The 12,871-nt window shown below is 39.0% G+C and overlaps 1 protein-coding gene across 4 annotated transcripts in view; it reads left to right on the forward strand.

The window, feature by feature from the left end:
• Nucleotides 1-12,871, forward strand: part of Knl1 (kinetochore scaffold 1) — a 63,379-nt gene that overhangs the window by 26,776 nt on the left and 23,732 nt on the right. For all 4 annotated transcript variants that reach the window (NM_029617.3, XM_006500376.3, XM_006500377.4 and 1 more), the window contains 5 exons: nucleotides 2,338-2,476; nucleotides 3,042-3,109; nucleotides 4,004-4,102; nucleotides 7,616-7,731; nucleotides 12,666-12,756. In NM_029617.3, the coding sequence (NP_083893.2) occupies nucleotides 2,338-2,476; nucleotides 3,042-3,109; nucleotides 4,004-4,102; nucleotides 7,616-7,731; nucleotides 12,666-12,756 (513 nt within the window). The remainder of the gene's footprint in view (nucleotides 1-2,337; nucleotides 2,477-3,041; nucleotides 3,110-4,003; nucleotides 4,103-7,615; nucleotides 7,732-12,665; nucleotides 12,757-12,871) is intronic.

The following is a 12,871-nucleotide window of genomic DNA, read 5'->3' on the forward strand; positions in this document are numbered from 1 at the left end:
TGTCTTCAGACACACCAGAAAAGGGTGTCAGATCTTGTTACAGATGGTTGTGAGCCACCATGTGGTTGCTGGAATTTGAACTCGAGACCTTTGGAAGAGCAGTCAGTGTTCTTAACCGCTGAGCCATCTCACCAGCCCCTAAAATATTTTTTTAAAGGTTATTAATCTTTTAAAGCTTAGGCCTTAGCTGAGCAGTCTCCCAGCAATTCTAAACCTACTAATCCTGGTTCTACATCCTGCCATGTGGCTACATCTACCTCTCTGCTCAGCTCTGGTCTGTCCCTTCACCTCTGTGTACCCTGGCTGAGTCTCCCACCTCTGATTCTTCTCCCAGAGTTCCTCTACCCAGAAGATCTGACCAGCTATCAGTTATCATATCTTTTTTTTTTTTTAATTTGGTTTTTCAAGACAGGGTTTCTCTGTATAGCCCTGGCTGTCCTGGAACTCACTTTGTAGACCAGGCTGGCCTCGAACTCAGAAATCTGCCTGCCTCTGCCTCCTGAGTCCTGGGATTAAAGGCATGTGCCACCATGCCCGGCTCCTTCATATCTTTATTAAAGCCAGTTAGATCTAATTGATCTTGATTACCTTAGGCAGGTGAGAAAGGAACAAATATTTACAAAACATGAGACTAGTGATGGGTCATAGAAATAACAATACTAAGATCCGGCTATTTAGTTCTGTGCAGGTGCCAAATTAAGAATTGAATATATAAGAGGCAAGAGGATTTCTGAGTTCGAAGCCAGACTTGTCTACAAAGTGAGTTCCTAGACAGCCAGGGCTATACAGAGAAACAGAAACCCTGTCTTGAAAAAAACAAAAAAACACAACAAAACAAAAAAGAATTGAATATATAGAGATATACCTTCATACAGTATACCCCAACAAAATGAAGCCCTGGCTAATCTAGAATTTGCTATCTAGACCAAGGTAGCCTTGAACTCAGAGAGTCAGAACTGTCTGTCTTCTGAATTCTGAGAGTAAAACACTGATACTTTCTGTGGTGGCTCACAAATTTAATCCCAGCACTTTTGAAAGGCAGAGGCAGGTGAATCTCTGAGTTGGAGGCCAGCCTGGTCTACAGACCTAGTTCTAGGACAGCCAAGGCTACACATAGAAACCCTGTCTTGAAAAACCAAAATAAATAAATAAAATTCTACTCTGCATTTCTTTAGTGTATGGTGAGAGATACATTTTTGTATGGGTATATTTGCTTGTTAGTGTGTTTGCCTGTGTGTATAGGCAAGAAGTCAGTGTCAGGTGTCTCCCTTTATCATTCTCCACCTTATTCTGAAACCAGGACTCTCACTAAACCTGGAGCTCACCACCAATTCAGCTAGGCTGGCTAGACATTGAGCTGATCTCCACTTCCCTTCCTTCTCTGCCCTCCACTCCTGGGATGACTGGTGCATGCCCTGTGGACACTAGGGATCGAAACTCAAGTCCTCATTGGACCATCTCTTTAGACCCTAGTTTCCTATTCTGAGGTAGCTCCACTATTGGTGACTAGCAGCTAAATAATTGCATAAATTGACTTACGGTATCTTTCTATAACTGAGGTACAACTAAGAAATAATTTGTTTGTACTATATAGCACATTAACTACCATTAAAAGCCTAAATTGCCTGATATTCTACTTCTTTCTCTCTCTCTCTTTTTTTTTCTTTCTTTGTTTTTTTGTTTGTTTGTTTTTTTGATACAGGGTTTTTCTGTGTAATCCTGACTATCATGGAACTTGCTTGCTTTGTAGACCAGGCTGGCCTCAAACTCACAAAGATCCACCTGCCTCTGCCTTCCAAGTGGTCCCAAGGGCATGTGTCACCACTGCCCAGTGATATTCTACTTCTTTCATAAGTTATTGCATATGAATTATGTAGGTAAATTTTGTTAGAAACAGTATTTTTGGCTGGGTGGTGGTGTAGTGTGCCTTTAATCCCAGCACTCAGGAGTCAGAGGCAGGTGGATCTCTGACTTCAAGGCTAGCCTGTTCTAGGACATAAAGAAACCTCGTTTCAGAAGACAAGCAAAAAAGTTTTTACTGGTGTTCAAGATTTAGTCACTAAGTTCCAAGCTCGTCACTTTATGCTGATATTTTTAGATTATGTACTGTGTACCTGAGGACACTTTTGTGCATATGTATGATACGGATGGAGGAACATGCCACAGCATGTATGTGGATGTCATGGCAACAAAGTTGATATCTTAACTTTGTGGAGTCAATTATCTTCTTTTCCCTTCATGTGGGTTCTGGGAATGGAACTCAGGCCACTAAGCTTACATAGCAAGTGTGTTTACTTTTAACTGGCTCTTACGCTGATGTTTCTTTGGTAATTTCAGATTTTTGATAATCATATGGAAGAGGATATCAATAAAAATGTCAACAGTGTATTGCTGAAAAGCCTGAGCAGGACACCGTCTAGTTGCAGCAGCTCTCTGGATTCAATCAAGTCTGATGGACTCTCTCTGGATGTCAGCAGTAAGATACTTATGAAGGCTAAATAATAACAGTTATTTGAATCTATGATTAATGAGTATATTTCACTTAAGAAGTATTTGGATGTTATATAAATCCTTTCAGTGTTGAGTTGATAGGTAATTTCACTTTTGATTTTTTAAAAATTTGTAGTGAAATGACACGTGTTGTATTACAGAGAACTAGTTGATTTCCTCCAAAAGCTTATAATTAGAAGGGAAACATTGAATGGAACCTTAAAGCTATATTTCAGATATTTTGTTTTAATAAGTGAAAAGCTTCCCAGAAACATGGGATGCATCAGGATCATGAACAGCACACAAGTTTGAAAGATAATCAAAATTAACTTTACATTTTAGTGTTTGTTCATTTGTTTTTGGTACAAGGTCTCACCACCTGTAGTTTTGGCAGCCTAGAACTGTGATGTAGACCAGATTGGCCTTAAACCCAGAGGTCTGCCTGCTTCTGCTCAGCCAGTGTTGGCACTAAAGGTGCGCACCACCATTTCAAGCCTGTCAGTTTAGCTTTGGCTTGCTTACCGTTTACATAAATTTTGCTTTGTTTCTAGCACAGCGTAATAGCCAAATGGAATCACAGTTTCTTGGTGACACTATCTCTGAAGAGAGTTTGAAGGAGGTATGTTAATGTATTTCTCATTTTAATTATTTTACATTTATTATTTATTTTGTGTGTGTGTGTTTGAGTGCATGTATGCCATACTACACATGTGACAGTCTGAGGACAACCTGTAGAAATTGATCCATCCTTCCAGCTTGTGGGTCTCAGGTATTGAACTCCGGCTGTCAGGCCTGGCTGTTGAGTGCCCTTGCCTACTGAGCCATGCCATGGGCTGCGATTTCTCACTGAAGTTTTTATTTTGCTTGTTTCTTTGTGTTAAAACAGCATCTTCCTTTGTGGCCCTGGCTAGCTTGGAGCTCACCATGTAAATTAGGCTGACCTCAAACTCCCTGAGATCTGTCTTTATCTGCCTCCAAAGTCCTGGGATTAAAGCCATGTGTACTACCACAATGGCTTATGTCTTGCTGTTTTGTTTTTGTCTTTTTGTTTTGTTTTGTTTTTTAATTTTTTTTTTAATTTTTTTTCTTCCTAGAATTTCTCTGTGTAGCCCTGACTGTCCTAGAACTCAGAGACCGACCTGCCTCTCTCTGCCTCTTGGAGTGCTGATGTCAAAGTCATGTGCCACCACCCCTCAGCTTTATTTCTTACTTTTAATACACTATTTTTAAATGTCTTTTGTTGCTTTTTTTTTTCTATTTATTTATTTACTTACTTATTTTTATGTATGTGAGTACACTGTCACTCTCTTTAGACACCAGAAGAGGGCATTGGATCCCATTACAGATGGTTGTGAGCCACCATCTAATTGCTGGGAATTGAACTCAGGACCTCTGGAAGAAGTTTGGCTATTTCCAAACTTAGTAGATAAAGCTGTTTAGAAATGAATGATGTTGTTAGAGACAAAGTGAATTCACTTTGAGTGTTCATATAAAGTTCTTTTTTTATTTTTAGAAACTCAAGGATGGACAAATTACAATAAAGGAGTTCTTCATACTTCTTCAGGTCCACATCTTAATACAGAAACCTAGGCAGAGCACTCTCCCAGCCAAAGTAAGTGCAATTTCTTGGCAAACATTCATCAAAATATCACCAGCCCACATTAATATATCATTCTTTTTTTATTGTCATTGTTGTTGTTAGTTAAGTTAGGTTGTACCAATGCAAACATTTATTAAAAGATAAAATCATGAACTAGGGATGTAGCTCAGTTGGTAGAGGCCTACCTGCTATGAGTGAAGCCTCAAGTCTGCCAAGTCTAACATCGCAAATTTGGATGCTCTGGTGATGTTCCCTTTCCTCACACTGATGTACTTGCAGTCCCAGCTGTGATCTCTCTAAACATTCCAGTGATGCCTTTTGAGGCAAGATCTCAGATCCAGCTTGCAGCTCTCCCAGTTTGACATCCGTGAGTGTTTTTTCTCCATCAGTGGTATAACTAACAATATCTTGATGTCAATAGATCCAAGTCATACTCAAGAAGAAAAGAGACTTGAAAAGTCATAGATATCAAAAGAAATGGGTATATGTAGATCATGGGAAATGAGGTTTATAGCTGTGGACATCATCTGTCCCAAGATTTGGATGACTGTAAGTCTCTGTAGAGTAGAAGTGGGAAACATGTTTTTAGTGGGATTGGAGATGTTGCTAGCCTTCATAGACAATGTCTGTAGCTCCCTTATATTTCTGTGTGTTGTAGGAGCTCAGCTGGCTGCACTAGTAGCGGGTGCTTTTATAGTTATCCTTGATCCTTGCATCTTTATGGAGAAGTTCAAGCTAAAATACTGTAACCCATAAAGTATAATTAGGTCAAAGATCTCCTTGGCCTGAAATACCCAAGTATTGTTTATATATAAGTTGTACATTTAATCAAAATGAGTAAAAATGGCTTGTACACATAATGTCTAATTCAAGATGCAACAAATTAATTTACCAACTGAGTATAATAATAATTATCCAATGTGTTCCACAGGGCATGAGTCTTTTATCCACTGGCACTTCTGCTATTTTACTAGACACATAATTGTATGCTTTACTTTTTTTAAATTTATTTTCCTTTTATGTTTATTGATGTTTTATATGCATGCATGTTCTGTGGATCACATTTGTGCAATGCCTAAGGAGGACAGAAGAGGTCATTAGATCCCCTGCTACTGCAGTTCGCAGATAGTTGTAAGCTACCATGTGGTACTTGGACCAAATCTCTGTCCTGTACAAGAGCAACAAGTGCTCTTAACTGACAAGCAAACAAAAAAGAGATTGGCCTTGTATTGAATGGTGATGCCATGTAATATTTTCATAACTTTCTTTTCTTGTTCTTTTACAAAGAATCTTGATTTCATTTAGTATCAAACAGTGTTAGAAAACACAATCTACATTTTCCTATTGCCATTTCATTTTGAGTCAGTACATATAGTTTTGATTTTTATGCCTTTAAAAATATTTTTTAAGCCGGGCAGTGGTGGCGCATGCCTTTAATCCCAGCACTTGGGAGGCAGAGGCAGGTGGATTTCTGAGTTCGAGGCCAGCCTGGTGTACAGAGTGAGTTCCAGGACAGCCAGGGCTATACAGAGAAACCCTGTCTCAAAAAAACAAAAACAAAAACAAAAACAAACAAAAAATATTTTTTAAGAACTGGAGGACTGTAACCAGGTATCTTCAACTCCAACACTTAGAGGCAAAGAAGTGCAGATCTCTGTGAGTTTAAGGTCAGCCAGGGCTTCACAGTGAAACCGTTTCTAAAACAAGCAAGAAGGTGATAATCGAGCCAGTGAGATGACATAGTGGGTAAAGGTGCCGTACACTCAGCTGACTGTGTAAGTTTGATTCCGCAGGACCCATAGTGGAAGAAAACTGACTTTCACATTCATGCTGTGACTTGCATGCCACATACATAATAAATAAATATAATATAAAATAAAAAAATAATTTTGGCAGTATGCTGAATGTGGTGGCCCCCATCTATAATCCCAGTTCCTAATAGATACAACCAGGAGGATCACAGGTTCAGTCATTCTTGACTTCATGTATATTTCAAGGGCCACCAAGTGTCTGTGAGACCTTGTCTGAAAATAAATGTGGGAGGGGCCCAAGGAGATGGCACCATGATTAAAAGCAGTCTCTGCTGTTGCAGATGATTTAGGTTTCAGTCCCAATACCCATGTGGCTGTTCACAACTGTATAACTCCATTCCCAGGAGATTTGACAGCCTCTTCTGACTACCCAGGGCACCAGGCATGAATGATGTACATAAATACATGCAAAGAAAATATACACACCCAGGTCCTGGGGACTAAACACAGTCCTCATGCTTATATATCTTCCAGCAACTTAATAGATAAGTCCAAAGTTTAGAAATTGAAATAACATATTAACCAGGACAGCCAGGGCTACACAGAGAAGCCCTGTCTCGAAAAAACAAAACAACAACAAACAAACAAACAAAAAAGAAATCATATTATGTGCTATGCTGCTTGTAAGTAATGGATGAAGAGTTATTTGGTTTTTTTGTTTGTTTTTTTTATAAGTAATGAAATTTAAAACCTTGTTTAGTTTTTTTTTCCTCCCAAAACGAGATTAAATGCATTTATTTGTCTTTAAACTAGAGTTGCAAAACATAACAAACTATTCTTAATGAGTGAGTGGGTGGGTGGGTTGGTTGGTTGGTTGGTTGGTTGGTTGGTTGGTTGGTTGGTTGGTTGGTTGGTTGAGATAAGGTCTCTAGTTCAAGGGAGCCTGGAATTTAGCAGAAGATGGCTTTGAACTCACAAAGGCAAGGCCATTTTGCCTCAGTCTCCTAAGTGCTGGGAATGGCAGGCATGAGCCACTACTGCCTTGATTTCTTTTTTTCTCCTTTCTAGTTTAAGTAAAGTAGTTCCTACTAAGCTTAATTTTTAAGTATTGTTTTTTTTAACTATACTTATCTATTGCGTGTATGTGTATATATGTACATGCCTGTATATGCTTTGAGGTGAAAGGACAATTTATGGGAGCCACCTTGCTAACCCTTGATTTTCTTAAAACAATTCATGTTATTTTTAAACCCTTTCAATCCTATAAGTCAATATTCTTAGCTCACCCGATCACCCATGGAAGAGTGGACTTTGAACCCAGAACATCATATTACTCTATACTGAACTACACACCCAGCCCTGTTTGTTTGACTTTAAAAATAGACTCTCTAAAACTTGAATTTGTTATTGTATCTGGTATTGTCCTTAAAATGCCAGTTTTGAGCTAGGTATAATCGTGCACCTCTGTAATTCCAGTACTTGGGGAGATCAGGAGGTCAGTGTGATCTTCAGTTACATAGGAGTTCCAGTCTAGCCTGGGTTACATGAGACCCTCTCTTAAAAAAAGGAAAAGAACAAAAATCCACACCTGGTTCTCCCAGACATGGTGTCACAGCGTGGCAAGAGGTAAGACAAGAGGATCCTAAGTTCCAGGCCAGCCTAAACTACATAGTAAGGTTCTAGCTTAGGTTTTAAAAGAAAAAGGTATCAATTCTGATTGATTGATTGATTGATTGATTGATTGATTGATTGATTGATTACTGTTTTTTTTAAGTTTACTATAAACACATTACCTACCACAGAAGATCTGATGTTGAGACAATATGTTTATGGACCCAGGATACAGATTTATAAAGAAGACTGTGAGCTTCTTCGACAAAAGATTGACGAGTAAGAAAGTTTTATTTCCCCTGTGATTGTTTTTCGAGGGTTATAATAAACAAGTGATCTGTGTAGTATTTTAATTAGAAAACTGCAGTATGGGAAAAAGAATGGAATTAACAGGCAGTATTATGAATAGAAACCCAATTCTGGGGGCTGGAGAGATGGCTTAGTGGTTAAGAGCACTGACTGCTCTTCCAGAGGTCCTGAGTTCAGTTCCCAGAAACCACATGGTGGCTCACAACCATCTGTAATGGGATCTGATGCCCTCTTCTGGTGAATCTGAAGAGAGTGACAGTGTACTCATACATAAAATAAGTAAATCTTTAAAAAAAAAGAAAGAAAGAAAGAAAAGAAACCCAGTTCTGTCTACAATACTGTATAGCCTTGTATAAGTCATTTGCTTTCCTTTTCTACTTCATAAAGTAGTAATGACCCAGCACTTGGGAGGCAGTGGCAGGCGGATTTCTGAGTTCGAGGCCAGCCTGGTCTACAGAGTGAGTTCCAGGACAGCCAGGGCTACACAGAGAAACCCTGTCTCGAAAATAAAATAAAATAAAATAAAGTAGTAGTGATATCTATTCAATGGATACCACGAGGAATAGCTACTATTTGCACAAAACGTTTTATATCATGATGAATAAAAGGATAAACTGAAATTATTATGTTATGTTATAAATTAGTTGAAACAGAACATCTTCAAAAGGATATAATATGCCACCCCCCCCCCACACACACACACCAATAAGACAGGGTTTCTCTGTGTATCCTTGGCTGTGTTTCCCTGGTTAAGAGCACTTGCTTCAAAGTCATAAGGATAAGAGCTCTGATTCCAATATCCACATCATGCCTATTTGGCCTCCAAGCCCAAAGATGTATTTACATGAATAAATAAATAAGCCCAAGAAACAAAAAAGCCAGGCCATTCTGGTCTACATGATATCTTTTCTGGGGAAAATGATTGTATCTATTACTTGGTAGGATGGCATAGGCCTTCTCATCCTTGTACTTAGGAAGCAAAGGCAGGTAGATCTCTGAATTCAAGGCCACCCAGGGTTGCAAAGTGAGATCTTATCTCAAAATAGAGTAATAATAACAATTGTATAGTATTCAAAATCAAAGTTATTTTGGTATTTCTAATTTTTGCTATATTTTTTCCCTTAATTTACATACATAAAGTATAGTTTTACTTAGAATATAGCTCAATGCTTGGATCTTTGTAAATATTACACCCAGATTTACAATTTATTTATGAAACTACTTTACCTAGAATTCAAAATAATGTTTATGTCATGCTATTTTAGTACTTTCCAGTTACTTTTGACCCAATCTAACAAAAATAAATAATTTTTAAGTGTTGGGGTTTTTTGTTTTGTTTTCTTTTTTCCTTTGTGTGTGTGTGTGATACTGAGAATTGACTTTAGAGCTTTGAGAGTGCTAGGCATTTAATTTCTCTGCCAATGAGCTTTATCCTTAGCTGTACAGAGCAGATAGCTTTGAAGTTATTTATTTTATGTGTGTGGGTGTTTTGTATGCATGTGTGTCTAGTGCCTGTGGAGGCCAGAAAGGGCTTCAAATCGCCTGAAATTGGAAATACATGGTGAGCTGCCATGTGGGTAGAGCTGTGGATGTGGAACTGGTCCTCTGGAAGAACTGTCAGTGTTCTTAACCACTGGGCCATCTCTCCAGCCTTACTTAGGTAATTTTAAATTTAAAATTTAAAATAAAACTGTTAAGTATTTCATCTGGACATGGGGCATACACTCATAATCTCCATAGTAAGGAAAAAAGATGGTAAATTCATAGCCATCCTGTGATAACTATATTCCAGGTCAGCTTGGGCTATGTAATCAGACCCTATCTACAGAAGAACAAACAAATGCAATGAGGACCTCTGTTGTATGGTTAAACGGACCTGAGGTCAAACCTCTAGCACCAGTGTAAAAGATGCTAGCACAAGCATCTTCAATCTCAGAGCTCCTACCGGAAGATGGGAGGCAGAGACAAGAGACCCTAGCTGCTCAAGGGTCATGTGACCTGCTATACACAGCATTAGAAAAACAAAAAAGGGATTCGGGCCTTAAACAGGTGATAACAAGATTGTCCTCTGACCTCCACACACATGCCCATAGACACACACTAATGTGCACATATACACATTGTGTACTCAACAAACAAGGGGAAAAGAAGGAACAAACAAAAAATGATGGTAGACCAATTGTCTGATTCTTCTTTGTTCATTCAACATATTTATGTAGCACCTGCTGTTTACCAGAATCTACATTAATTACTAGGGCTCATCACTGAATAAGACAGATAAGATTCTTAATATTGTTTTAGAAAGTGAAATGCAGGTGCCTGGACAGGTTGCTAGTGAGTATGATCATAAGAAGCTCACTACTGCCTGCAACTCCAGTCAGGAGATTGATGCCCTCTCCTTAACTCTTTGGTTTCTTTCATGTACATAGTGTACATAAACTCCTTCAAGTATACATAAATCAATCAATCAATCAATCAATCAATCTTTAAAAAAATGGAATCTAGCCTTAAAAAGTAGATCTTGTTTAGATTTGTTTTGTTGCTTGATATATTTTATAATTTGTTTTGTTTTGTTTTGTTTTTGGTTTTTTTTTTTTTGAGGCAGGGTTTCTCTGTGTAGCCCTGGCTGTCCTGGAACTCACTTTGTAGACCAGGCTAGCCTCGAACTCAGAAATCCGCCTGCCTCTGCCTCTCGAGTGCTGGGATTAGAGGTGTGCACCACCATGCCCGGCATTATATTTTATAATTTTGTGTTGAGGATATATATCATTCAGTGGAGCACTTGCATAATTTTGCATAAGGGTCTAGCCTAATTCTCAGTATCACAAGTGTCTTCTTTGTTTTAGATAGAGATTTACTTCCCCTATTTATTAGTAACTATTGAAAGTATAACAGCTTTCTTATTGTTTTCTTTTTTGAACAATGTCTCATTGCCAGGCCAGGCCAGAACTCATGTTTTATAGCTCATACTAAGAAATCACAGCAGCCTTAATATGCATGGTGTGTGCCACTGTGCCAGGTTAACTTGTCTGTGTTTTATAAATGCTATCTTGTATAAATTAGATAAACTTTGAGCTAAATTGAGAACTTTTACTTATAAACTAACTACAACTTCACATCAATTATACAATGACATCTTAAACCTGAAAGCACTGCTTTCACTTACAGTAAGCAAACAGAGTGTAGGAATCCTTTTTAGAAGGTTCCTAATTTTTTTTACTTTAAAATTTTATTTTTATTATTTTAAAGTGTATGTGTGTGTGTGTGTGTGTGAGAGAGAAAGAGAGAGAGAGAGAGAGAGAGAGAGAGAGAACACAGATGCAGAGAGAGAGAGAGAGAACAGATGCCCAAAGAAGCCAGATGTTGGAGTTTCTAGAGCTGGAGTTAATAGCAATTGTGAGCCACCCAGTGTAGGTGCTGTGAACTGAATTCAGGTCCTCCAAATAGCAAGCTCTTAATCACTAAAATTAGTACTTATGTATAAGTTCTTTTTTGTTTGTTCGTTTTTTTGAGACAGTGCCTCAAAAGAGACCGAAGTCTAGGCTAGTTATTCTAGGCAATGCTCCTACCCCAGTCTCCCAAGTGTTGGAAATATAGGTGTGTACCATCCCTTGATTGCAAATGCAGCCATCTTATACAATTCTATATGTACAGTATCTGCTTTGCATAAGACAATAAATAATATAAGCAATGTACAGGTAGTGGTAAGAAGGCATCATCCTGGAGGTAGTCAGATTTTTATAAGGAAGGTACACTAGCCTTGACGTATGTAGTGTAGGCTATGGAGAACTAGGGGCAGTCATTTCTGGAAAAGCCAAATGCCTGAACTGAGGAGGAAGGAAAAACAAACAGAAGAAAACAAACAACCCCAAGGAGCAGATGAACAGAGTACTATAGTTGGCGTCCAGGTGTGGGTGGGAGCCTTAAAGGGTAGGAAGCTTGAATTTTCAGAATGATTGGCTCGAGTCATGGAGAGGAGGCCCTCAGAGTGAGGGGTAATGTTACTGGCAAGGTCTCTAGAGGGTCTTGGTTAACTGCTGCCTGAATGAAGATTGGTGGTGGGCTGAAGTGAGCCTCAACAGCCTCCAGAGGCTGCTGCACTTGCTGGGATCCTGACCTCTGGAGTTTAGAGCCTAAGCTGTTAGTGGTCATGCAAGGAATGAATCCCAAAACATATTGGGAAGATAGAGCAAGCAGAGGGACACCATGATGGGCTGTGGGAGTAAGTCATTGGGGAAAGTTTGAGAATCCCAGGATGGGAGGACTAGACTCCTGGCCTAATCTACCATGCCCACAGAGGCTGAGAGTCTCAGGGACTCAGCCTAGATCTGTCCTAAGACTCAAAATCAAGTCTTTGCCCTTTTTTGCTGAATACCCTGGAAGCTGGAACCTTAGTAATTCAGAAATTCAGGTGCTACCCCCGCCCCCCTGCTGCCATCTCTACCCTCTCCAAGTCCTGCCATCCCCTAAAGGTACCAATGGACTCTGGCCTCTCTGACCCTGGAATTTATCCCACATTGTGACATTCTCTGTGTGTGTGTGTGTGTGTGTGTGTGTGTGTGTGTGTGTGTGTGTGTGTGTGTGTGTGTGTGTGTGTGTTTCAAGACAGGATTTGTCTTTGTAGCCCTGGCTGTCCTGGAACTCACTCTGTAGGCAAGGTTGTCCTTGAATTTACAGAGATCAGCCAGCCTCTGCCTTTTGAGTGCTGGGATGAAAGGTGTGCCCGACTGCATTCTTAACTTTTGTTCTTTAAATGTTGAATAATCACGCTAGCTGTGTGTCCTGAGTGAACTACTCCTGTGTAGGAAAAAAAAAAAAAAACTAGAAATAATTGTTTGGCTGTATGTTTAAGCTTGTTTATTCAAGCAGAATTCTAAATCCTGTATTAACATTGTTTGTTTTAGATTAAAGATATCTGCATTGAACCAAAATAAACTATTGGCGGATGTAAATAGGAACTTGTGGGAAAAAGTGAAAGACTACTCTGATGAAGAGGTATTTTTATGCCATTTTCTGAATAAGAATTGACACATTTTGATACATTTGGAACTGTTGCTTGGCCTGCTGTGGTGATATACCCAACCTTTAATGCTAGCTCTTGGAAGGCTGA

The sequence above is a fragment of the Mus musculus genome, chromosome 2 (genome assembly GCF_000001635.26).
Source record: "Mus musculus strain C57BL/6J chromosome 2, GRCm38.p6 C57BL/6J".
Lineage (NCBI taxonomy): Eukaryota > Metazoa > Chordata > Mammalia > Rodentia > Muridae > Mus > Mus musculus.